Source organism: Schistocerca serialis, chromosome 9, assembly GCF_023864345.2.
Source record: "Schistocerca serialis cubense isolate TAMUIC-IGC-003099 chromosome 9, iqSchSeri2.2, whole genome shotgun sequence".
Taxonomy (NCBI): domain Eukaryota; kingdom Metazoa; phylum Arthropoda; class Insecta; order Orthoptera; family Acrididae; genus Schistocerca; species Schistocerca serialis.
In genome coordinates this window covers 46,750,073-46,777,653 of record NC_064646.1, presented here as the reverse complement: position 1 = coordinate 46,777,653, position 27,581 = coordinate 46,750,073, and the positions used below count along the sequence as shown (strand labels likewise).

The window sequence follows — 27,581 nt, the reverse complement described above, 5'->3', positions numbered from 1 at the left end:
CTTTCAGTAGGTCGTACACAGCAAGATGTTGCGGATCGATTATATGCCACTCAGAGTGGTGTGTCTAAGGTGGGAAGAAAGTACAGACAGACGGAAGATGTGAATGATAGACGTCGCAGTGGCCGTCCTCCTATGAGAACACCAATGCAGGATCTTCCCTCCAACTGTCGCACTCGAAGACGCCCAACATCAACTGCCAGAAATATTGGAAATGACTTCTCCTGGGCAACAAGGATTCATATCTCAGACCAAACAGCGCGTAGATGATCGTGTCAGGGTGGTCTTCATTCCAGAAGACCAATGAGAAGTTTTGCACTGAACTAGCGGAACTGGTGCAATCGAAGGACCTGGGCTCTTTTGCACATCAACATTGGATCATTGCAGAGTGGAGTGCTGTCATGTTTGCTGACGATACCAGGAGTGGTTTGCGGCCGGACACCAGACGGGTTACGGTTTGGAGAAGCGCTAGACGACACCAGAAACTCTGATACGTTCAGGCAGTCCATCGGCTTGCAGTTGGAACTGTAATGTGCTGGGCGGCAGTAATGATGGGGCCGGCGGCCTCCTGTAATTCCCATCTACGGCAATTTGACTGGTCTCCGGTACTCCAAGAGGTGCTATAAACGATTACAAGGCCCTAAAGATGTGAAGTCGGTGATAACGTCATCCTAGTCGATGAGAACGTAAGACAGCACCCTATCTTCAAGGACGCTAAATCAGCCAGATGCAGTAGCCAACACAGTCCCCAGACATAAATGCAACTGAGGATGCATGGGACCTGTTGAAAGTGGGCCTTGAATAGCGTCCGTAGCCACCTGACAATCTTCAGAGCGTCCCTCAAGTTTCCCTTGAGGAATGGGACCTCATACCACGAGATAAACTTGATGGTCTCATCCAGAGCATACCTCGCAGAGTGGAAGAACCCATCTGTGTGCGGGGAGCACATATTCAATAATCTGATAATAATCATCAACATCATAATAACTGATAATCATCAACATGAGATAAAATTTTCTACTGTCTTCGTTTTCGACATTTACACTTAGAAGAGTGCCTGCTTCGTTTTGTAATGATTTTTTCTAACTAACCAAAATCATCCTTGTTTTCAGAAGGAATTATATTTATTTTGTTAAATCGGTATTGTACAAACCTCAATGGACGTACAATAAGAAGTCATTGTTGTAAACTCTATGATATTCCTAACTTTTGTTGAGGTGTGTACATTCAATTAAAACCGAAAATGTGATGGAATTTCAATTAACAAATAATTTATTCTATTATCTATGAATATTGTACAGTACATGTGGTATTCCTCTACCAGCAATACGTTTTCCAAGTCATCAACAAGTCGAGAATATTCTTCCAATTGTCTCCACCATTCTTTGACAATCGCTAACGGAGTTAAAGGAACCGCTTTACTCGCATCCATTTTGTAAACATGCTGATTACCGCACGTGACGCAGTGCTGTGGTAGTAAATCACAAGGAGGAGTAAGAGCGGGGAGATGCAGCAGGTCATTTCAGAGCACGTAGCGACCACGGCAGATTCAACTGAAGAGCAGCAATCCGTTCGACTCGTCTCTTTTCATTTATTTACGATAAATAATCCGAATGGATTTGAATTAGGCAGGATATTTCATTACAAAAGTTTAGATGGATTAATGAGATTACAGAGATTGTATGCAGTGACTTCATTTCTCCTTTTTAACATTGTTTAATTTAACCTGGTGGAAGTCATATTTACTGCTTTTCCGGGTGAGCTTCAGAATTTAGGAGCCCTGCAGATTCGGCACAGAAGTGGCGTAGTGAAAGCAGCTTCCAGGGGGGGGGGGGGGGGGGGAGGGAAGGAACAGTGAGTGGGTGGAGCTACAGCGATAGCTGCTCTCACACTGTCTTGGGAAATTTGCCTCAGCCAGTGTCATACTGGCATATGACGTGTTGTGTAGTTTATTGCACGTATCCAGTTTGAACGGCCGAGCTGAAAGCATTCACTTCGGGTGTCAGAACTCTGCTGGTAGAAGTCAGGGGTTTGTATCTTGGTAAGGGAAGTGCATTCAACTGACAAACGTCTTCCATCTTTCCAAAACACACAGATTTGTAGTACTATAGGTCCAGGAGAGACAGAGTGGGCAGCTAAACTTTTCGCATGGACTGTGATGCAAAAGTAGCTCACGAAACAATCACGCCATTGAAGAGCTGATATAACTTTAAAATCGTCTGGTTGCCGAGAGTCGTGGCGAGAATAAGGGTGCAGTCAGTTCTTCACTGACTGGAAAGAAAGTCTACTCCATCAGCAGAGTAGGGTCCAATGTTGGAGCCCTTGGCAAAGCTATACTAGCGTCGTGCTTCATGGCAGCCAGCCACAGTGTCACCGTCCTGATCATATCATACCGACGATAATGGTGAGCACAGATAGCAGCTCTAGTCTGTTAGGATTATCACGAACTAGAAGTTAGCATCATGGTCGGTTTCGTTTTCCCAAATTCATCGCCGCATTCTGATTTACATACGTTTTTTGGCTTCCTGCGATGATAAACAGTCACTGTAGTTAATGTTTTAACCGGGAAGCCACATGTTGGCTTGTCTGACACATCGGACGTTTTTCGCTAGTAACACGAGAATTCTTAATGCTTAGATTCACTGCTAGGACCACGAACTCCCACAGCGTTAATCAGTCCTTTGCGTGGAGTCTCGCATGTTTGTGACATGTGTCTGAGCAGAAACTTCCTGGCAGATTAAAACTGTGTGCCGGACCGAGACTCGAACTCGGGACCTTTGCCTTTCGCGGACAAGTACTTGGGTAGCTCAGTTGGTAGAGCACTTGCCCGCGTAAGGCAAAGGTCCCGAGTTCGAGTCTCGGTCCGGCACACAGTTTTAATCTACCGGGAAGTTTCATATCAGCGCACACTCCGCTGCAGAGTGAAAATCTCATGTGTCTGAACAGTCTTCGCCTCGCCTGCGTACCGTCAACAGCCATCTCCGTCAGCATGGGGCGCACGCTCTGACTAGTAGTAGAAGAGTGCGCAAAAGAAATTGGTTTCGTGAGTCATTTTCCCGCTAAAACTTTTACTGTCATTTGTAATAAATTTGGCGATCTTAACAACGACCTACTTTTGTACCGGTAAAAATTGACGACCAGCCATTGTTAGCAGCTGTTATTAAATTTTGATACTGATTTCTGGAGGTGTTCGGATTGCGTTTTTGTAAGATTGCTTAAAAAGTACGGCTAGAGTTTGTGCTAAAGCAAAAAGTTATTCAAACAGTAGAATATTCTAAGATGGTGAAGGTCAGCGGGTAGCTATATGTACGTATACAGCTGGCTGTAGTGTCGCGTACACGAGGTATAACAGAGCAGTGCATTGGCGGAGCCGTCATTTATCCTCGGGTGATTCATCTGAAAAGATTTCCGACGTGATTATACCGACGTGGCGGGAATTAACACACTTTGAATAAGGAATGGTAATTGGAGGTAGGCGCGTGGGATATTCCATTTCGGAAATTGTTAGGGAATTCAATATTCCGAGATTCACGGTGTTAAGAGTGTGTTGAGGACACCAAATCTCAGGTATTAGCTCTCACCAAAGACAACACAGTGACCGGCGGCCTATACGTAACGGTCGAGAGCGGCGGTGTTTTATGTAGGGTTGACAGTGCTAGCAGACAAGCAGTATTGTGTGAAGTAACAGGAGAAATAAATGAATGTGGATCGTACAAAAAACGTATCCGTCAGGACAGTGCAGCGAAACATGGCGTTCATGAGCTATGGCAGCAGAGCACCGCCGCGAATGGATTTGCTAACATCACGACATCGCTTGCAGCACCTCTCTCCTAGGCTCGTGAGAGTTTATACTGAATCCAAGGAGACTGCAAAATCGTCAGCTGGTCAGATGAGCCTCTATTTCAGTTGGTAAGAGCTGATGATAGGGTTAAGAAGTGACGCAGGCCCCACGAAGCCATGGACCCAAGTTGTCTACAAGGCACTGTGCAAGCTGGTGGTGGCTCCATAACGGTGTGGGCTGTGTTTACATGGAATGGACTGCGTCCTCTGGTCGAAGTGTACCGATCACTGACTGGAAATCGTAATGTTCGGCTACTTGGAGACCACTTTCAGCCATGCATGGACTTCATATTGCCAAACAACGATGGAATTTTTGTGGATGACAATGCGCCATGTCACCGAGCCATAATTGGTCGCAACTGTTTTGAGGAACATTCTGGACAATTCGAGCAAATGATTTGGCCACACAATTTGCCATTCATGAATCCCACCGAACATTTATGGAAGATAATCGAGAGGTCAGTCCGTGCATAATATCCTGCTCAAGCAACACTTTCGCAAATATCGACAGCTATAGAGACAGAATGGCTCAATATTTCTGCAGGGGACTTCCAACGACTTCTTGATTCCATGCCACGTCGAGCTGCTGCACAACGCAATGGAAAAGGAGGTTAGACACGATATTGTGAGGTAGCTCATCACTTTTTTCACCTTAGTGCAGTCTTAAATGACACAGAGGAACTACTTACATTACGTGCTAACTGAATTGAAACTATGACATTGAGTTGCAAATATTGTATTTTTTATTCCATTGCTTCGTCAACTGCAGTTTGTAATGTGTGATGTGGTTTATTTAGGAGATCGCAGAAGTAGTGAACATTGCTCTCCCTCCGTACGTAGAAATAAAATTTTCTGGTACTTCTAATTTGGACGTGTCCTCTGAATTTTTATTATTATGATTATATATATATATATATAACATATTACATATATAATATATATAATATAATATATAATTATTGTTGTTGTTGTTAGCAAACGCGACTGGGGTGGGTCACATGTTTGTCTCGGTCGTGGTTTCTACATGCGACGAGTCCGATTGCTCGGACATTCCATTAGAGCCGTTTGCAACACACCTTGATTCCGAAAGATGTTGATGAAACCTGATACGAGACCATTCCGTTCTTATCGGCTTTTCACCATTATACTGTTGATTTAAAAGTCATATGTTTGAGCCGAACACACCATCAAACATGTTGCGAGTGCCACAGTATAACAACTAATTCGAACTATAAGAATGTCAGATGATGACGACGTAGGAGGTAATCCGTCCTGGACGCTTGCTCCACAAAGGGGGAGTTTACGTGCAGACGGAGTACTTACCAGTCGTCCGGATCGCAGTCCCGGAATCCTTTCGCGAACGGGTTGCTGGCGATCTTTAGCTGCGTTATCTGTAGGAACAAAATAAAACCTTCATTATTATCATTACAGTAACAGATGCAATTACGAAACAAAAAATGGTAAGATTTTGCAACTGACAAATCTGCAGCAAAAGCGGTAAAGGACTTCTATCCTCTTTAACATACACAGTTCATCTAATTTAATAAGCATGGGTGGACATGGAGTATAGCCTCAACCGTGAAGCGAAATTATTACTGTCAGGAAACCCAATTGCCTGTTTGGTATGAATTATACAACACGTTGTATTCTGACGTGTTTCCACTTCGTAGTTTTATTCCGTACATCATTAACAAGAATCAAATCGAGATAAGAGTAAACATCAAGAAGACTAGAAACTAAGTTAATTGTACACGGTTCTTAAGCATAATATACGTTATGGACATACAATAAACTGAAGCATGCAAAAAAAATTGTTTCCTTAGACTGCGTCACTGGCCGGCGACATGTAGTTCCAGTGGTACCCTGTCCCCCTACTTATAAATTTATGTTCACTAGTTCTCTGGAAACTGCGAGAAACTACATTTTAACGATGCCAGTAATTTGGTGACCTAGTCTTCAAAAATGTTGGAACACTCTAGGACAAAAATAAACGACCCACAACGAAGGCATTATGCAAAAGGAACGGTGATCGGTAGATTTGATGTACATGCACAGACAAAAATATTGAGTAAAATTTCATAAAACGTGGATAATTTATTCAAGAGAAAGAGCTTCACTAATTGGGCAAGTCAACCACGCGTTGGCGCACCTCTGGCCCTTATGCAAGCAGGTATTCAGCTTGGCACTGATTGACAAATTCGTTGGATGTCTCCCTGAGGGATATAGTGCCAAATTCTGTCCAATTGCTGGACAAGGAAGAGTTTGGGAAGCACAAAGACGTGCGGCAGAAACACTCGCTGTGTGCGGTCGGGCGTTACCTTGCTGAAGTGTAAGCCCAGCATAGCTCGCCATGAAGGGCAACAAAATGGGGCGTAGAGTAACACCGGTGTATCGCTGTGCTGTTAGGGTTCCTTTTGGATAATTCCTTCATGGTGCGCCATTTCTTCCCCCTTAGAGTGTAATTGCCCTGGTGGCCCGGAGTATCAGCAGATGGTCAGAATGTCATACAAAAAACTCGAAAGGTGGAAAATGGGAGACACCTGGTCGTGATAACTATGAGCAGCTGTGGACGCCACAGTGTAGTGAATACGTATAGCAAGTCACGTACACATGGACAGAGGTGTAGTTACATCTAAAGCAATTGGCATTAGTAACTAGCCTTTACTTTCATATGTAAAGGATAGTGGGTATAAAATACAGGGAGCGCGAGTTTATCTACAAATTGTACAGTAACCATACGGCAGTTATTAGTGTCGAAGGGCACGAAAGAGAGAGAAGTGAGACAGGTTTGTAGCCTATCCCCGATGTTATTCGAACTGTACATAGAGCAAACAGTAACGCAAACCAAAGAAAAATTTGGAGAGGGATTAAAGTTGAGGCAGAAAAAAATATAGATTTTTGAGGTTTAGCGATGACACTGTAATTCTGTCAGCGCCAGTAAAGGATTTGGAATAGCAGTACAATGAATGGAGGATATAAGATGAATATGAACAAAAGTAAAGCAACTATACTGGAATGACTATTGTTCTTTGGAGCCCGCAGTGCAAAATATGTCTTAATGGCATGATTATTACAAATGGTAGCCAGCTACTTTGCTCTGGGTTGGAATTTTGTGGAATCAAATCAGTCAGTGCTGAGAGAATTATATTAGGAAATGAGTTCCTAAAAGTAGATTAGTTCTGCTATTTGGGCAAAAAAATAACTGATGATGACTGAAACAGAAATTACGTAAAACGCAGACTGGCTATAGGAAGAAACGGATATTTGAAAAAGAGCAGTGTGTTAGGAAGTACTTTCTGAAAGTATTTACTTAGAGGGTAGTCATGTAAGAAAGTGAAAATTAGATGATAAGCTGTTCAGACAAGGAGAGAATAGAAACTTTTGAAATATGGTACTAGAGAACAATTCTGACGAGTACTTATGTAGATCGCATAACTAATGAAAAGGTACTGAAAATAATTGGGGATGGAAGAAATCTGCGGCAAAACTTGATTAAAAAAATATGCATATCGATAGGAGGCATTCTGAGACAACAAGAAATTATCAGTTTAGTGTTGAAGGGAAGTGTGGGGGTAAAAAGTGTAGAGGGAGATCTAGAGATGAATACCGTAATCAGCTTCAAATGGATGTAGGCTGCAGTAGTTGTAAGGAGGTGAACAGACCTACAAAGGATAGAGTACCGTGCAGAGCTGCGTGAAACCAGTGTTCGGAAGCCTGCAGCCACTTCCATTATGTGAGATGTGTTTGAAACTTAGTGTCAGTAATATACACCTTGTCTTGGTATAGGAAACAGGATAATGGATGTTTGCCATTCGAAACTAGTTAATAAATTGTCACGCTCAATCGAGACTGTATACTACTTCAGAGAGCACAGTACAAAAAATATGATGAAGAGCAAGAAATAATTTTGTTAGTGATAGGCCGTCATCAGCCACGATATACTTTTTTTTTTTTTTCTAGTTCATGAAGCGAGGAAGATTAGGGTTTGACGACCAGTCCATATCGAGGTCATTAGACACGGAACACAAGTTCAGAATGTTTCAAGGATGGGGAAGGAATTCGGCCGAGCAGTTTGAAAGGAACCATCCTGGAATTTCCCTGGAACGATTTAACGAAATTACGGAAAATTTTAACATGGATGGCCACACGCTGATTTGAACCGTCGTCCTCCCGAACGCTCGTCTATTGCTCTAGCCACTGTGCCACCTCGCTCGATGCGATTCAATTCAGCGCCTTTCGGAAATTATAATTCCATTTACAAGGGCTACATTGACGTTTTTTGGAGTTGTATCTGCTTCAGTTTATCACGTAGTAATAAGTGAAGGCCGCAGTTGGAATACAGAGATTCATACCGTTAATTACACTAAGCTTTTATGTTAGAGCAGGTCGTTGGTAGACAGTTAACAAAAGACAAAGTTTATCACCGAGACTCAGGATCTAATTCTTAGTTCGTTATAAGTGATAAAGAAGTACCAGAATGGATCCCTTGGCCGGCCGGCGTGGCCGAGCGGCTATAGGCGCTACAGTCTGGAACCGCGCGACCGCTACGGTCGAAGGTTCGAATCCTGTCTCGGACATGGATGTGTGTGTGATGTCCTTAGGTTAGTTAGGTTTAAGTCGTTCTAAGTTCCAGGGGACTGATGACCTCAGAAGTTAAGTCCCATAGTGCTCAGAGCCATTTGAACCATTTTTTGAATGAAACCCTTAGTGCAGTTTGGAGTGTTTTTAAAACGATCTGGTAGATTAAAATTGTGTGCCGAATCGGAAGTCATGCCCGGAAATTTGATATGCGTGGCCTGTTCTACTGTGCCTAGGAGTCATAGATGTGTTTACAAACACCTGGACAACAATAAGACCAGCGAGTCAATGCTTCTAGTACAGTAGACGATGTACAAGCTTACTACGTTTATGATGTACAGTCATCTCACTGTTCTTTACGAAACAGACATTCAGCGAAGTGTCTCAAGTTTCTAAGTTCTGATGTATAATGTAGAATTACCGGTCTTCCCTAGTTTGGTGGCATGTGCAACGAACACAGACCTATTTGGCACAACTGGTACAAAGCATTTCCCCTGAAGTAAGAGCTATTGTTCTCCATACGGTTTCAAATGCAGCCATAAGAAACATGTATTAGTCTGTGGCTAGCTTTTTATCATATTTACAGAAGAAATATGCCAACCAAGGTACAACGATTAATATAACTGATGAAATCAAAAGTTCAACGACACAGCATTTCTTACGACTCTTTTTTTGAGCAAAGGCATTACTGAAAGCTGAAAGATGAGCTAATGTGGAGAAGGAGGAGAAGAATGTCAGAGAAACCACTGCAGCGAACAAAAAGTCAATGTTGTCGATTAAATTTCTAGTCTGTCTGCAGTGTCTCGTGGACGAAAGGCATGTGACACTGTTGATGGTAACCTCTGCCTTGGATCGGGACGTTAAGCTCGCTGATCCCATTGCTGCCATTCAAGATGTATACACTATGTGCTGACACTGGTTTCCAGCTTTTCCTGTCTATCAACATAATTCATCACAAGCTTGATACCGACTTAAACACACACCGACTGCAGCTACCTACACCCGGCAGAGACTTCTAAAACATAGCTCTTATAGAAGGAGAGGAAAAGAGACATTCAGCGGGGCGGAATTCTCCCTTCGAGGTCTCTCATCCAACAATACATTAAAACTTTCTTTTTGCTTCAAGGAAGCTCGAAGATAAATGGATAAAAGTGGCAGCAAAAAATTTAAAACTTTCTGAAAAATTTAAAGAGCAATGTCTATTGTTATGTAGAGTACAGATCTATTGTAAAAATAACTGGAATAAAATATTGGCAAAGTGTGTCTCAGACCACAATTCGGAACATTAAAGATTCAATCGTTTGTCGCACTAAGACTTTTTCTGTTACTTACCACTTATTTCACTTCTAAAAATAATTTACAGACAGGTAATATCCTAAAGCTACAGGGTGTCCAAAACTAAAGTTCCTGGTTCAAAACACTGTAGAAAGAGAACCACTGCTCAGAATGACCTCAAACTTGAACAGCACGTTATTGACGCCGCAGTGGTAAACGTCATGGATCAAAACAAAATTTAAAGAAGATTTTAGCAATAGATGGCGCTGTGAGCGTCTTAACGTAAGTGGGGTCGCCTACAAATGACGGATGAATAGCAATACGACGGCTCTCGTTTGAGTTGCACATTACACTACGCGTACTGTGCAGCAAAGGTTTGGCAGTCAACAGTTGTGGCACTGTTAGTTAGGTAACCCCACCTAACACGCCAAGATCTTACAATATAGGATGGAAAAAAATCGGTTTTTAACTATCCTGACGCCAAAAATCCGGATAAATAGCAAAACGGCATCGGTTTTTAATTGTCATGGGGCCAAAAATTGTGTAAAAACAAAATTACATCGGTTTCCAATCGTCAGGAGATTGGCGCAAGACATCTTCAGCATGATGTCTGCCGTTTCTTGCCACAAGTTGATATCGAGGAACAGCATGTTCCACAACAGATCGGAGTGTCACGTGGGTTATGTTCAAAACTCGTTGCGCGATGTGTGCCTTCAGTTCAGCTACGTTCGTAATTGGGCCACTGAGCGGAACTTCCTGCAGATAACCCGACAGCCAGAAGTCACACGGATTAAGATCAGATGATCGGGACGGCCAGGCTGTAGGGAAATGACGCCTTATAATTCTAGGAGATTAGTCAGGAAGAATCAATACCCAAAGAAGTGGGATACGGAAGCACTGAGGAATCACGAGATATGCCTGAAGTTCTCTAAGGCTCTAGATACGGCAGGAAGAGATAGCTCAGTAAGCAGGACATTTGAAGAGGAATAGAAATCTCTGAAAACGGCAGTTACAGAAGTTGGGAAGAAAACATAGGTACAATGCAGGTAACTGCGAAGGAACCATGGCTAACAGTTGATCGATGAAAGAAGGAACTACAAAAATTCAGGAATACAGGAATTCAGGAATACAAAAATACAATTCGCTGAGGAATGAAGCAAATAGGAATTGTAGGGAAGCTAAGACGAAATGGCTGCATGGAAAATGTGAGGAAATCGAAAAAGAAATGATTGTGGAAGGACAGCCACCGCATCTAGGATATTCAAAAGAACATTTGGTGAAATTGAAAGCAAGAGTGATAACATTAAGAGTGCAACAGGAATTCCACTGTTAAATGCAGAGGAGCGAGCGGATAGGTAGAAAGAATACATTGAAAGCCTCTATGAGGGTGAAGATTTGTCTGATGTGATAAAAGAAGAAACAGGAGTCGATTTAGAAGAGATAGGGGATCCAATATTAGAAATAGGATGTAAGAGAGGTTGGAGGACTTAAGATCACATAAGGCAGAAGGGATAGATAACATTACATCAGAATTTCTATAATCATTGGGGGAAGTAGCAATAAAACGGTTATTCAAGTTGATGCGTAGAATATATGAGTCCGGTGACATACATCTCACTTTCGGAAAAATATCTTGTACACAATAACGACGATTGCAAGAGCCGAAAAATGCGAGAATTTGTGCATAATCGGCTTAACAGCTCATGCATCCAAGTTGCTCAAGTTGCAGAAAAGAATAATACACAGAAGAATGGAAAAGAAAATTGAGGATGTGTTAGAAGACGATCAGTTTGGCTTTAGGAAAAGTAAAGACACCAGAGAGGCAATTCTGACGTTGCGGCTGGTAATAGAAGCAAGACTAAAGCAAAATCAGGACACTTTCATACAATTTGGCGACCTGGAAAAAGCGTTCGACAGTGTAAAATGGTGCACGATATTAGAAATTCTGAGAAAAATAAGGTTAAGCTAGAGGGAGGGACGCGTAATATACAATATGATTCTGAGAAAAGTAAGGCTAAGCTACACTCCTGGAAATGGAAAAAAGAACACATTGACACCGGTGTGTCAGACCTACCATACTTGCTCCGGACACTGCGAGAGGGCTGTACAAGCAATGATCACACGCACGGCACAGCGGACACACCAGGAACCGCGGTGTTGGCCGTCGAATGGCGCTAGCTGCGCAGCATTTGTGCACCGCCGCCGTCAGTGTCAGCCAGTTTGCCGTGGCATACGGAGCTCCATCGCAGTCTTTAACACTGGTAGCATGCCGCGACAGCGTGGACGTGAACCGTATGTGCAGTTGACGGACTTTGAGCGAGGGCGTATAGTGGGCATGCGGGAGGCCGGGTGGACGTACCGCCGAATTGCTCAACACGTGGGGCGTGAGGTCTCCACAGTACATCGATGTTGTCGCCAGTGGTCGGCGGAAGGTGCACGTGCCCGTCGACCTGGGACCGGACCGCAGCGACGCACGGATGCACGCCAAGACCGTAGGATCCTACGCAGTGCCGTAGGGGACCGCACCGCCACTTCCCAGCAAATTAGGGACACTGTTGCTCCTGGGGTATCGGCGAGGACCATTCGCAACCGTCTCCATGAAGCTGGGCTACTGTCCCGCACACCGTTAGGCCGTCTTCCGCTCACGCCCCAACATCGTGCAGCCCGCCTCCAGTGGTGTCGCGACAGGCGTGAATGGAGGGACGAATGGAGACGTGTCGTCTTCAGCGATGACAGTCGCTTCTGCCTTGGTGCCAATGATGGTCGTATGCGTGTTTGGCGCCGTGCAGGTGAGCGCCACAATCAGGACTGCATACGACCGAGGCACACAGGGCCAACACCCGGCATCATGGTGTGGGGAGCGATCTCCTACACTGGCCGTACACCACTGGTGATCGTCGAGGGGACACTGAATAGTGCACGGTACATCCAAACCGTCATCGAACCCATCGTTCTACCATTCCTAGACCGGCAAGGGAACTTGCTGTTCCAACAGGACAATGCACGTCCGCATGTATCCCGTGCCACCCAACGTGCTCTAGAAGGTGTAAGTCAACTACCCTGGCCAGCACGATCTCCGGATGTGTCCCCCATTGAGCATGTTTGGGACTGGATGAAGCGTCGTCTCACGCGGTCTGCACGTTCAGCACGAACGCTGGTCCAACTGAGGCGCCAGGTGGAAATGGCATGGCAAGCCGTTCCACAGGACTACATCCAGCATCTCTACGATCGTCTCCATGGGAGAATAGCAGCCTGCATTGCTGCGAAAGGTGGATATACACTGTACTAGTGCCGACATTGTGCATGCTCTGTTGCCTGTGTCTATGTGGCTGTGGTTCTGTCAGTGTGATCATGTGATGTATCTGACCCCAGGAATGTGTCAATAAAGTTTCCCCTTCCTGGGACAATGAATTCACGGTGTTCTTATTTCAATTTCCAGGAGTGTATAAGGAAGGACGCGTAATATACAACACGTACAACAACCAAGAGTGGACGACCAAGAACGAAGTATTCGGTTTAAAAATGGTGTAAGACAGGGATGTAGTCTTTCGCCCTACTATTCAATCTGTGCATCGAAGAAGCAATGATGCAAATAAAAGAAGAGTTCAGGAGAGAAATTAAAATTCAAGGTGAAAGGATATCAAAGATACGATTCGCTGATGTCATTGCTATCCTGAGTGAAAATGAAGAACTACATGATCTGGTGAATGGAATGGACAGTCTAATGAGTACAGAACATGGACTGAGAGTAAATCGAAGAAAGACGAAAGTAACGAGAAGTATCAGAAATGCGAACAGCGAGAAACATAACATCAGGATTGATGGTCATGAAGCAGATGAAGTTAGGAAATTCTGCTACCTAGTCAAATGCGGAAAACACTTACAAGGAGAAGGGACAGGATGATAGGACATCTGTTAAGACATCAGGGAATATCTTCCATGGCACAGACGGAGCTGCAGAGGAAGACAGACATTGGAATACATCCAGCAAATAATTGAGGACGTAGGTTGCAATTGCTACTCTGAGATGAAGAGGTTGGCAGAGGACAGGATTTCGTGGCGGGCCGCATCAAACCAGTCAGAAGACTAAAAAAAAATTCTAGGATTTCCGAAATGTGTCCTCAGCAGCCGCTTTACTGGCTATGCAGTGTGCAGAGGAGCGCCATGTTGCGTAACAAAGATCCTACCCACACATCCACGCTGTTGACGGTTCGGAATGAAGTTGATGCTCCAAAGACTCTCATACCATTTACCAGTGTAGGTGCAATTAACAGGACCTGTAGCACACATCTGCTCGAAAATATACGGCCCTACGACGAACGATATCGCCAACCCGCACCAAACAGTCAACTCTGAGGAATGAAGAGGTTGCAGCCGATCTGCGTGCGGATTTACCCTTGGCCAATTCTGCAATTCTACATACTGTGTTGTCCTTGGAGTTGGAAATGGGCTTCGTCTGTCCACAGAATGTTCCATCCCATTCATTGTCCACTTCCATGAGAACAAGATATCCCAGAGCGAACGTGTGCCTTGCTGGCAGATCAGCAGGAAGGCTCTGCTGCACATGGGTGATTTTGTACGGATAGCAATGCATGATATTTAGTAGCATTTTATGCACTTTTACTCGCGGTTATGTCCAAGATCCGAGCAATTCCCAGTGTACTGCATATTTGTGCACCACCGCTCGACCCCTCCTACAATATTGTGGCCACATCTTCGACATACGTCGTATCAACTGCTTTCCTCCCTCTGCCACATTGCACTTCAAAGGAACCTGTCTTTCTGAATTCTGTAATCATTTTCTCCAGACTCCTAGTAGACATCGGACTAATGTCTTTTATTTTCCATATCCTTGAGTACCCGGAACTTCTCCAGAGCTACAGGCGCACAGTCACCATTCTTGTAAATGAACTTTACCAGCATCGTGCAATCCTTCATGGAACCAGTCATATTGGAGGTCTCGAACGCAAACTGAGGATCAGCTGTGCACCGCGCACCTGTTGGTACGTGTGTTGGTTGGTTGGTTGTTTTTTGGGTGGGGACCAAACAGCAAGGCCATCGGTCCCATCGGATAATGGAAGGATGGGGAAGGAAGTAGGTAGTGCCCTTTCGAAGGAACAATCCCGGTTCTTGCCCGGAATGATTTAAGGAAATCACGGAAAACTTAAATGAGGACGGCCGGACGAGGGTTTTGACCGTCGTCCTCCCGAATGCGAGTCCTGCGTGCTAACCACTGCGCCACCTGACTCGATGTGCTTATGTCCTTACGCTTACAGTGCCATCTATTAGGCAAATCCCGACGGAGGTTCGAGTCCTCCCTCGGGTATGGGTGTGTGTTTGCCTTTAGGATAATTTAGGTTAAGTAGTGTGTAAGCTTAGGGACTGATGACCTTAGCAGTTGAGTCCCATAAGATCTCACACACATCTGAATATTTTTTAATTAGGCAAATTTTTGTTAATTTTTTCCATGACGTTTCCCACTGCATTAGCAATATGCTGTTCAAATTTTTACACCGGGCTTAATTATGGACACCATATGCAGTGAATACCAAGATTTCTGCTACTTTCTGAATTTACCTTGAACTTTTTCTCTGTAAGGGTGTCCAGCTTGTTCTACGATTACGCTTGAATCTCCTCCAACTGTGTGAAATCTTCGCCCATTTAACTGAATCTTCATCTTGGGGAAGAGAAGCCACACAGTGCTAGGTGTATCAGTTGCAGCAGGTGAAGGACAAGTGTAATATTAAACTCCCTGTCAGATTAAAACTGTAGGCCAAACCGAGACTCGAACTCGGGGCCTTCATTATTCATGGGCAAGTGCTCCATTAGCAGAGCTACCCACGCACGATCCACAACCTCTCCTTACAGCTGTGCTTCTTACAATACCTCATCTCTTCCCTCCCAAACTTCACAGAAGTTCTTCTGCGAAACTTGCGGGACTGGTACTCCTGGAAGAAAGTATATTGCGGTGACATGAGACAGTCACAGTTACACACCCTTCCTATCTGCATCCTCTTTGAGGATGACACGGCGGTCGGATGGTCCCGGTAGGCCACTCATGGCCTGCAGACGGAGTGTTTTTTTTTTTTTTAAAGGAGTTTCAAATCAGCGCACACTCCGCTTCAGAGTGGAAAATTCATTCTGGAAACTGCAATATTGTTTTTAGTCAAAAATTCCTGACTATTGTGGGCTGTAAGCGACAGTGCATTGTCATGTGAGAGCACCCAGTCGTTGGTACACCAGTTCTGCGAAAATTTTATCTTCATATCCTCCCTCAAACGTCTTAGAACATCGTGATACGACTCCGTATTGATCGTCTGACCGGGAGGGACAAACTGTTCATGAAATTTTTTTTCAAAACATGTACATGGCGATTGAGCTGCCCCTACAACGACGTTTTATGCATCCCGCCCTACATCTGCTTCAGTAACGGTATCCAGACAGGCGATAGCCACGTAATCGATTTAAGTTCCCTCCCAGAGCTTTGGACATGTTTTGGTAAACGGAATAATACTGTAAAAAATACAAGTGAGGAATGGCGATGACTTACACGGTATTTTCGGACCAAGATACAACTTACTTCTGCCATATGTATCATAGTGTCTCCACTCATTCTTTGTGCAATTAGCGGCGTAGTGATATAGGCACTGGATGTCTCTTCAACTTTATTCTGTTTGCCGTACTTAATATTTTGTAAGTGGTTCATAAACGTTGCATTACAAAGTATGTTTCACCAATGGAGACAACAAAATTAACAGGAGATATGAAACTGGCTGCAACCACTCTTAATTTCATTAAATGCTGCTACCACATCGGTACATGCACCAACACAATTTGTCCGTGACAGATTGTTGTCAACAAGAAAGGAATTCAGAATAAAGAAAACGTCTCCGCCTGTAGCTCTCCCTTCCAGAGCTTTACAAATTACGAAGTCCTCGTGCATTTTATTTTCATAATAGCAACGTACAAAAACAAGATGCTGGAAATATTTCCAATATCAGCATTGCCATCAGGTTGCAGAGCGAAATTTGGGCTCATTAAAACGTGATATTATTGATTTTACATATCAGCGTGCGGCCGGTCCCGGCGGAGGTTCGAGTCCTCCCTCGGGCATGGGTGTGGGTGTTTGTCCTTAGGATAATTTAGGTTAAGTAGTGTGTAAGCTTAGGGACTGATGACCTTAGCAGTTAAGTCCCATAAGATTTCACACACATTTTTTTTTTCATGTCAGCATTGCATCAATACGACGAGCAACGGTATCAAGCGAGAGTGGTATCGACTTCAGTGTCTCTCCAAACATTTCTCCTTGCATAATTTCGCACACTTTGACGGATGCGATGGCACGTAATGTCTCACCAGTAATGTGTGGTGATTTAATTTTGCAGGGATGCTCTTAGGTCTTTGTTAAGAACTGATTCCTGTTTTTCGATAAATCTAACATTTCCTTTTATTTGTTGTTCACACTGCTTCAAAAATGCGATGTGTTTATCTATATGGCCTGGACGTTTTGTTTGCTATCGTTAGTTAAAATCTCCAAACAAGTAACACGTTGTTATCGCTCCTCATTATTCAAAAGAATGCTTCACATTCACGAGCTTTGGTTTTACGTTTAGAACTAACGTTGCCGATAGGAACAGAGGAAGATGAGAAACAAGAATGTACTTCGGTTAAATTCGAATACGTTTCCATATTACAACTGTATACTTTCGAAGGACAAGAAGCATTCGCTGAAGCACTTCCATGGGATCTCTTTTTACCACTGCGACTTACCCATGGCAAGGTGCGAAATTTGTATCACTTTGTTTTAAATCCGGTTAACTATTTCCACTGAACACACACAAGACTCCTGAAGTCTAGCAGAAATCGAATGGACAGTCACAACGACCGAGAACAATCTATTGTTGTAGTCAGTGTTGCAAAGAAATAACGGACACATTGTCTAGCGGCTTACTGTCATCGGTGGTTGTTAAACGTCTGGTAAGTAGGTAACCCAGAAGATGATCGGTGACTGGGACTGTGCGATGAAATATGACTCGCGACTTTTCTCACCATTCCTGCTGACAAAATCTGCTGGGCAGTTCTTGTGAAATAAGACAGCAAATTAACGGTGAGCCATCTTAATAGCTTGGTTCGTGGAAATGAGAATCTGACGCTAGCTTTATTTGTGCACCGGAAGTCGTCTTCTTACATAATATGAAATATATATATTTCACTGAAAGCCGGCGTCCCCCTCTGCTACTCTCTCCTCCCCTCTCCCACACTCAGGACGCCGGCGCCCCCCCCCCTCCCCTACTTTTAGGACGGCTGACTTAAACACCTGCTTCAACATAATCCAAACTTTTTATCAGAGGCGATCACTCGTGACCGTCGTAACGGAAGAGTCCTTGAGCTCGGTCAAAGTCCTGAAAAGAGTAACATATAACGTTACTCTCGACGGGTCTTTTGTATGACATTTTAGGCCGAGTTGAGGAAGGACTGCTATGTTGCAAAGATCACCAGTGAATACCTCTGTTAGGAAGTTTCGATCGTCTTCAAGCAGTTGTTTAAGTTCCCTGGAGACTTCCTCGCGATGTTGCGTCTGATTGTCTTGAAGCAACTGTGATACAAACTTCGCCGCAATCATTCGCACATTCATATTTTCTGATGGAATACGCGCGCATGAACCATAACTTGTTCCGAACGTGTTGCAGATGGACTGGATGGCCCGTCTACGATCTTGCGGAATCAGATCCACCACTTTCTGAACATGTTCTGGTGTGAACCCAGTTGAAAGCCGACCGGTACGGTCGTCTTCCCCAGTCGACTTTAACCCTTTCTTTTTCAATACTTATAGCTTTCGTAAGTCTCCAATAGCTTCCTTCAGCACTTGGTGAGTTTTTGCATCGTTTTTTTCCAAATACGAAATGAAAATTTATACGGAAACACGGCTCCATCATCATGTCAGCTATCGAGTAACTGTCAACTCACGGAAACCCGACAGTGGAAATATGCACAGCAACAACTAACCGACCAGTCGGCTGGCAGCCACTATCAGACCGGCACAATAAAGATGTATGGAGAGACAGCTAGCAGTGTACTAGAGTACTCTCAACACTTTCGCGCAAATTTCAAATTTCGGAAACGTTTGGATACTACCACGAAAGAGAAAAGTGCTAAGTTGCACCGTTATCCTTGGTCTATGTCCTCCTATAAATGGATGGGTAAGTTCAGACCCGGTGGAAGGTAAGGTCATACCATCTCCAACTGAGCTAGACAACCGTGTTGTTCAGTGCAACCTCTTGGTTGCCGACTGCTTTACCTTTCAGTTTAGTACGATGTTGACGCAGTGTTACTGTGGTTTGATCATTCTGGTAAACTGGCATGGAAGAAAGGAACATTTTTGTTGTTCCTTCATGAGTGATAATCCCGATTATCTCAAGGATCATATAAAGCATTTGAACAATAAACAGCTTACAGTTCAATGTTGACAGCCGTTTGTGTCGATTACGATTGGAATTGGAGAAACAGAGTTTCGTGCTGTTATTAAGCATTGTCATTTGAATCGTTGGACTGCCGGACAAATAATAGTAGAATTTGATGAAGTTCACACGGACTCTGCACCATCATTGAAGACAAATGGCTCTGAGTACTATGGGACTTAACAGATGAGGTCATCAGTCCCTTAGAACTTAGAACTACTTAAATCTAACTAACCTAAGGACATCACACAGATGTGCGGCTGGTCCCGGCGAAGGTTCGAATCCTGCCTCGGGCAAGGGTGTGTGTGGTTGTCCTTAGGATAATTTAGGTTAAGTAGTGTGTAAGCTTAGGAACTGATGACCTTAGCAGTTAAGTCCCATAAGATTTCACACATATTTCAATTTTTTTTGAACATCACACACATCCATGCCTGAGGTAGGATTCGAACATGCGACCGTAGCGGTCGCGCGGTTCCAGACTGAAGCGCCTAGAACCGCTCTGCCACTCTGGCCGGCCATTGAAGACAATTTCATTCTGAATTAATGAATTTAGTCATGGACGGATAAGCACCGAAAAGGAAGGGCGCTGCGGCTGTCCAATTGAGGTAACCATAAAGGACACCATTGACAAAATCTACGACAAGGTAACGCAAGACCGCTTAATAAAAATTCGTGAGATTCCTGAGAATGTAGGTATCTCAACTGAACGAGTGAACAATATCCTGAACGGAGGAATGGCTAGGAAGAAGCAGTGCGAGAGGTGGAGGTCGCTATTGCTCACTCTCGACTGATAGCGCATCCGGCGCAGCATTTCTACACAATTCCTCGCAATTTAGTCGCAACTCGCAAGACTTTTTGCAACTACACTCCTGGAAATGGAAAAAAGAACACATTGACACCGGTGTGTCAGACCTACCATACTTGCTCCGGACACTGCGAGAGGGCTGTACAAGCAATGATCACACGCACGGCACAGCGGACACACCAGGAACCGCGGTGTTGGCCGTCGAATGGCGTTAGCTGCGCAGCATTTGTGCACCGCCGCCGTCAGTGTCAGCCAGTTTGCCGTGGCATACGGAGCTCCATCGCAGTCTTTAACACTGGTAGCATGCCGCGACAGCGTGGACGTGAACCGTATGTGCAGTTGACGGACTTTGAGCGAGGGCGTATAGTGGGCATGCGGGAGGCCGGGTGGACGTACCGCCGAATTGCTCAACACGTGAGGCGTGAGGTCTCCACAGTACATCGATGTTGTCGCCAGTGGTCGGCGGAAGGTGCACGTGCCCGTCGACCTGGGACCGGACCGCAGCGACGCACGGATGCACGCCAAGACCGTAGGATCCTACGCAGTGCCGTAGGGGACCGCACCGCCACTTCCCAGCAAATTAGGGACACTGTTGCTCCTGGGGTATCGGCGAGGACCATTCGCAACCGTCTCCATGAAGCTGGGCTACTGTCCCGCACACCGTTAGGCCGTCTTCCGCTCACGCCCCAACATCGTGCAGCCCGCCTCCAGTGGTGTCGCGACAGGCGTGAATGGAGGGACGAATGGAGACGTGTCGTCTTCAGCGATGAGAGTCGCTTCTGCCTTCGTGCCAATGATGGTCGTATGCGTGTTTGGCGCCGTGGAGGTGAGCGCCACAATCAGGACTGCATACGACCGAGGCACACAGGGCCAACACCCGGCATCATGGTGTGGGGAGCGATCTCCTACACTGGCCGTACACCACTGGTGATCGTCGAGGGGACACTGAATAGTGCACGGTACATCCAAGCCGTCATCGAACCCATCGTTCTACCATTCCTAGACCGGCAAGAGAACTTGCTGTTCCAACAGGACAATGCACGTCCGCATGTATCCCGTGCCACCCAACGTGTTCTAGAAGGTGTAAGTCAACTACCCTGGCCAGCAAGATCTCCGGATCTGTCCCCCATTGAGCATGTTTGGGACTGGATGAAGCGTCGTCTCAGGCGGTCTGCACGTCCAGCACGAACGCTGGTCCAACTGAGGCGCCAGGTGGAAATGGCATGGCAAGCCGTTCCACAGGACTACATCCAGCATCTCTAGGATCGTCTCCATGGGAGAATAGCAGCCTGCATTGCTGCGAAAGGTGGATATACACTGTACTAGTGCCGACATTGTGCATGCTCTGTTGCCTGTGTCTATGTGCCTGTGGTTCTGTCAGTGTGATCATGTGATGTATCTGACCCCAGGAATGTGTCAATAAAGTTTCCCCTTCCTGGGACAATGAATTCACGGTGTTCTTATTTCAATTTCCAGGAGTGTATTTATGGCTGTTGATGAAACCTCGGTCCATCATTACATACCAGAGTCAAAATGGCAGTCAAAACAATGGACAAAGGCTGGTGAAAGTGCAATGAAGATGAAAAAGGGCGAATTTGCACCTTGTCAGGAGATGGCCATTGTTTTTTAGTGTTCTCAAGGAACAGTCTTTATAGATTATTTGGAAAAAGGTATAACCCTGACTGGAATCTATTATGCTTCGTAGTTGGATCGTTTGAAATTTGGAATGGCCGAAAACGAAGAAGGTTGGCACGCAAAAAAGTGCTCTTCACCATGATAATGCAACACGTCGCTCATCAGCGATAGCAGTGGCGAAAGTGTGTGACCTGGGCTTTGAACTGGTTCCTCGTCCACCCTATTCACCAGACACAGCCCCAAATGATTTATTTCTGTTGCCTAACTTGAAACTTTGGTTTACTGGGAAGAAATTTTCATCAAATGAGGAAATGACAGTCACCGAGTATTTTGCAGAGTTTTTCCGATGGGGTGAAAAAGCTGGTGATCTCTGGACGAAGTGTATATCCCTCAGAGGTGTTTACATCGCCAGGTAAGGTGAGTTGCTGACGAAACAAACCTTTTTTTTTTTTACCAGACTTGACAAATCACTGTCGCAGACGTACCCGGTGGTTCTGGTAGGCGGTGACGGCGGTGAAGCTGGTCTCCGGGAAGATGAAGGTCTTGAAGTCCTCTGTGCGGCCGTGGCTGGGCGGCTCGCCCTTGGCCGGCAGGTACAGCACGTGGAAGCGCGGCTGGTAGCGGTGCATCGAGTTCAGGATTATCTGCACCACACAGACACACATACACATTAGCGGTGCTGCGGAATGTCCACGAGAAGCTGGGCGCCGCCAGGGACTAAACGTGGAGTACGAAGTAAATGTTGCAAAAACACAGTACACATTCATGAAACGTTCTGCGTGTCTTGTCATACCCCTCGCGTGTGGGAAGCATGATCTCATAAACATAATAATTTCATGTAGTTCCAATATTGTATTGATAAAAGGACTAGCAACTTAAATTTGTTATTATTTGCCAGAATGAAAAATACTCCCATCGTAGCACAAAAAGGCCATTATGTGCTGGGAAAAACGAGAGGTGTGAAAGAAGAGATGATGATGATGATGATGATGATGATGATGATGTTTGGTTTGTGGGGCGCTCAACTGCGCGGATGTCAGCGCCCTCGCAAAGTCCCAACCTTTGCTCAGCCCAATCTTGCCAGTTTAATGAATGATGATGAAATGATGAGGACAAAATAAACATCCAGCCATCTCGAGGCAGGTGAAATTCCCTGACCCCACCGGGAACCGAACCCGGGACCCCGTGCCCGGGAAGCGAGAACTCGACCACTTTATCTGGCAGCTTCAAAGATATTTGACATATTCGCGCTTTTTTACTTATTGGTACAGGTATCCGTGTCATTTAATATAATGCATCGTGTCGAGTAAAGTAAGATGATAGACATGTCATCCCCCCCCCCTCCCAAGAATAAATTCATCCCCAAAAGTTTTACCCTCCCCCGCCCCACGAAAAAGCCTTATCTATTGCATGTATGCTCTTCAGTCACATGATATTATACATGGTTAACTGTGGCTGGTGAATCTTCTGAATTTTGGGCACGGCATCAGGAATTTAGCCTATAAATTGTAAGATGCAGTTGTGCCAACACCTCGCAGCTAAGTGAGCTCACTGCGCTGGAGAAGTAGCGTTACCTCCTAAAAAAACGCGAACATGTCGAGATGTTTTGATTCAAAAGTTACTGAAGCTGCCAGATAACCCGAAAAGCTAGTTCCCTTCTTTTAAATCCCTAACTCCGCCCAGAACATATTCACCTTTTTCTGTGCTGTGACAGAAGCACCTTCTAGTTCGAAATTTTTACTCTCTCATTATTCTGACATTAGACCGCCATAGCTTAGCTACAGACGTAGATTTTTGTTGAGTCGGTCGACGACTAATCCGGTATAGGTTACTTTTATTGTCTGTCGCACCATGTTGCTTCTATCGAGGCAATGGATAAAGCTTTCACAAAACAACAGAACGACTGTTAATTACAGGCATATGTCTACGTTCTTACAAAATTTGAACAGAACACACAAGTTTCAAATATATAACTGGTCTGCGTAGGAAAACTCACAAAGACGTGTTTTTTGCAAGTAAAATCCTAATGAAGGTATATTTTTGAAGGCAAGTTTTCAATTTTATCGTAAGAATGCATTCTGATTTATTTGAATCACTTTAAACCGTTTCCACGCATTAAATTCACGTAAGATCAAATTTTAAGTGATACATTTACTTCGAAAACGGATAAAGATTATTGGATAAGAACAATTCGTTTTGACTTATCCTATTACCCACCTTACTGCAACATTTGAATCGATTCCTATACGATAAAAGCATAGAAGTGGAGCTCTTCGAACTACCCCCAGGAAACACAAATTGTTTGAATGTTTTTGCACATAAAATCCGAGCGGTGCACTATAATTAGTGCAGTTAGTTGAGCATTAATTTCAGCCCCATTTTGCATACGTAATTAATCGATTCGTACAATTTGGCTAGGCACCAGCTCTGGTTCATCATTCAAATCTAGGTTAATAGACTGTAACAGAGCTACAGCAAGTCAGATGTTCCATTGGCTGCACAAATGGCCCCTGGTCAGCGCTTCCGCGCCGTAACGAGTCACGTTTCTGTCAAGCTGCGTACAGTTTCTTGATGGTGAGTAGTTCCGAACTCTAGCGTCAATTCTCAAACCACTGCCTGCACATCATATGTTGGAGCATAATTCCACGGGTATACTTGCATGGCATCTACATAACAAATACGGTCATTTCACATTTGTTATATCGATGTGCATTATGAAGATGCCATGCAAGTACATCAGCGGAATTTCGCTCTAAGGCACACTTAACATGCAGGCAGCTGTTCCAGAGTCAACGTTAACGTTTGAAACTACTAATCACCAAGAAATTTTATACACTTGTGACAGAAACTTGAATGAATAATAATAGTAATTTCATGCGATGATATTTCATAGAAATTGATTAGAAAATTATTACAATGTCGTAACATACAACAAATAGTCTCTGCGATTATATACTTGTATTAACTTGTATTGCAATTCTTAGTTACGATAAACTAAAATAGTAACATTTTACCATAAGACATAACTGTAGTTTAGTAACAAACTATCGTATCTTAGCTGGACAATATCCTTGCTTCACTGGGCAGAATACAGGTACGCTCAGTAAAAATTGTGATAACAAATGTACCACAACCGGCTGTCGCACCTAGACAGCATTTCTGAAGTCGATGATGGGAACAGAAAAGTTTATGGTCATAGCTACAACAAGGTGTAATTTAAAAACTGAGATGGAACTTATTTAAAAATACAACCGCATTTAGGTGCTTGGAAAAATGTGAGATGAACACAGTGCTCTCTTGTAAATTATTTATTCACAACCGGCTTCGGTCATGGACTGTCTTCATAGTGGGAAAATATATTTTGCAAAGTCAACATCACATAATATTCACGCTTTTAACCATGTAATACAGAACACTGATGACTCGAAAAACGTAAGAAAAGTAAGTACTCAGTATTGCAGCACTGGTTCAGACAACAACAACAACAACAACAAATAGACTTCTTGCTATCTGAGCCAGTCCTGTAATGCTGAATACTTACTTTTCTTACGTTTTTCGAGTCATCAATGTTCTTTTTTTCATGGTTAAAAGCATGAATGTCATATGATGTTGCCTTTGCAAAAGATGTCTTTCCACTGAAAAGATAGTCCACGACCGAAACCGGTTGTGATTAAAGAATTTACAAGACAGCACTGTGTTCATCATGCATTCTTTCCATACATGTTGATGCTGTTAGTAGCTGTAGTTGGTTGTCACTCTGAAAGCGGATGTCAGGATGTCCAAGACTTACAGGACAATGTAAGGGATCTAAAGGTCATAACTAACCCTGTCCACTCAGTATTACGGAATGGCAATATCTCCGAAGGTGCAGGAAAGTAACTGGAAACGAGTTTTCCGGAGAGCACTGTATCACATGCGGCAGAGCTGTAGACACTGAAAAGGGAAATGACAGCAAGGCTTGACGCAGCGGAAGTGGGTCTGTTGGAGAAAGGCATCAAACTGACGATAAAATAAAATGTCTGACAACAGAACCGCAGCTCACCGTGCGAGGGTATGTGATTACTGGAGTTGCAAATCTCTATGCCCGGTAGAACGGCCTTCAGACTGCATAGGTGTTGTCCTTATTTAGTGTTACTACCAGGCCCGGAAGGATACACGCAGTGAGTCAGGAGGAAAGGTACACTATGTGATCAAAAGTATCAGGACACCACCAAAAAAATACGTTTTTCATATTAGGTGCATTGCGCTGCTACTCCATATCAGCGACTTCAGTAGTCATCAGACATCTTGAGAGAGCAGAATGGGGCGCTCCGCGGAATTCGCGGACCTCGAATCTGGTCAGGTGATTGGGTGTCACTTGTGTCATACGTCTGTACGCGAGATTTCCACACTCCCCAACATCCCTAAGTCCATTGTTTCCGATGTGATAGTGAAGTGGAAACGTGAAGGGACACGTACAGCACAAAAGCGTACAGGCCGACCTCGTCTGTTGAATGACAGAGACCACAGTTGAAGAGGGTCGTAATGTGTAATAGGCAGACTTCTATGCAGACCATCACACAGGAATTCCAAACTGCATCAGGATCCACTGCAAGTACTATGACAGTTAGGCGGGAGGTGAGAAAACTTGGATTTCATGGTCGAGCGGCTGCTCATAAGCCACACATCATGCCGGTAAATGCCAAACAACGCCTCGCTTGATGTAAGGAGAGTAAACGTTGGACGATTGAACAGTGGAAAAACGTTGTGTGGAGTGACGAATCACGGTACACAATGTGGCGATCCGATGGCAGGGTGTGGGTATGGCGAATGCCCGGTGAACGTCACCTGCCAATGTGTGTAGTGGCAACAGTAAAATTCGGAGGCGGTGGCGTTGTGGTGTGGTCGTATTTTTAATGGAGGGGACTTGCACCTCTTGTTTTTCGTGGCACTATCACAGCACAGGCCTACATTGATGTTTTAAGCACCTTCTTGCTTCCCACTGTTGAAGAGCAATTCAGGGATGGCCATTGCATGTTTCAACACGATCGAGCACCTGTTCATAATGCACTGCCTGTGGCGGAGTGGTTACACGACAAGAACATCCCTGTAATGGACTGCTCATGAATGATGTGGCGTTGTCTTCGACGATGAACAGCGGTTCCGTACTGCCCTCGATGACCATCGTTGGCGGGTATGATGATGACCCCTGGATAGGTCCCATTCTTTCGGTGTAGCGGTGTAGGAAGCAATCGGGTGTGACTGCAGGTCACAGCTGGTAGTGATTGAGTGAACTCTGGCGGCAGAAAGGCATATTGGGGTCAGCCCGCTTCCTCATGTGTTACCTATAATGCTACAGTATCGTGAAGCCATTTTTCAACAGAACAATGCTCTTCCGCATATTGATCGTTTCTCTGTGTATCTCTAAGAACTGTTTGCCTGATATAGAGGTACTCCGTGCCCAGCAAGGCTCCAAGAAGACAGACCTTCTGTGAGACCGGCTCGGTCCCCGTCACAGTATTCAGGGTATCAAGTACGTTACAACAGTTGTTGGCCGGCTTGTCTCAAGAGATGATGCAACTTTCCAAATCCAATCGGTGCATGCATCCAGGACAGAGGCAGTGCAACGTCGTATTCATAAGTGGGCTCATATTGCCAAGGTCTTTGTAGATCTGACTCAATTTTGTAATGACGAGAATAGTATAACATATCCTCTTAACCGGTGCCATTTCGTTTCCTCCTCTTCTTCTAGGTGCTTCACCTGTTTTATCAAGTAGCCTGCTGATAAAGTGGAGAATGGCTGCGACATTTTCTTTTGGCTCGTCTAGCGGTAGACTAGGTTAGTGTGGTGGGGGGATATTATATGTAAAGACACGTGCCTGCCGACAGACAAAACAATTAATTGTTGTTGTTGTGGTCTTCAGTCCTGAGACTGGTTTGACGCAGCTCTCCATGCTACTCTATCCTGTGCAAGCTTCTTCATCTCCCAGTACCTACTGCAGCCTACATCCTTC

The 27,581-nt window shown here is 44.6% G+C and overlaps 1 protein-coding gene across 1 annotated transcript in view; it reads right to left on the bottom strand.

Annotated features, from left to right (window-relative positions):
• The window catches only part of LOC126418830 (T-box transcription factor TBX1), a 246,917-nt gene that overhangs the window by 128,420 nt on the left and 90,916 nt on the right, over nt 1-27,581 (bottom strand). Inside the window, exons 5-6 of the mRNA XM_050085809.1 lie at nt 22,074-22,232; nt 5,161-5,228 (exon numbers count right to left, since the gene is read on the bottom strand). Of these exons, the coding sequence (XP_049941766.1) occupies nt 5,161-5,228; nt 22,074-22,232 (227 nt within the window). The remainder of the gene's footprint in view (nt 1-5,160; nt 5,229-22,073; nt 22,233-27,581) is intronic.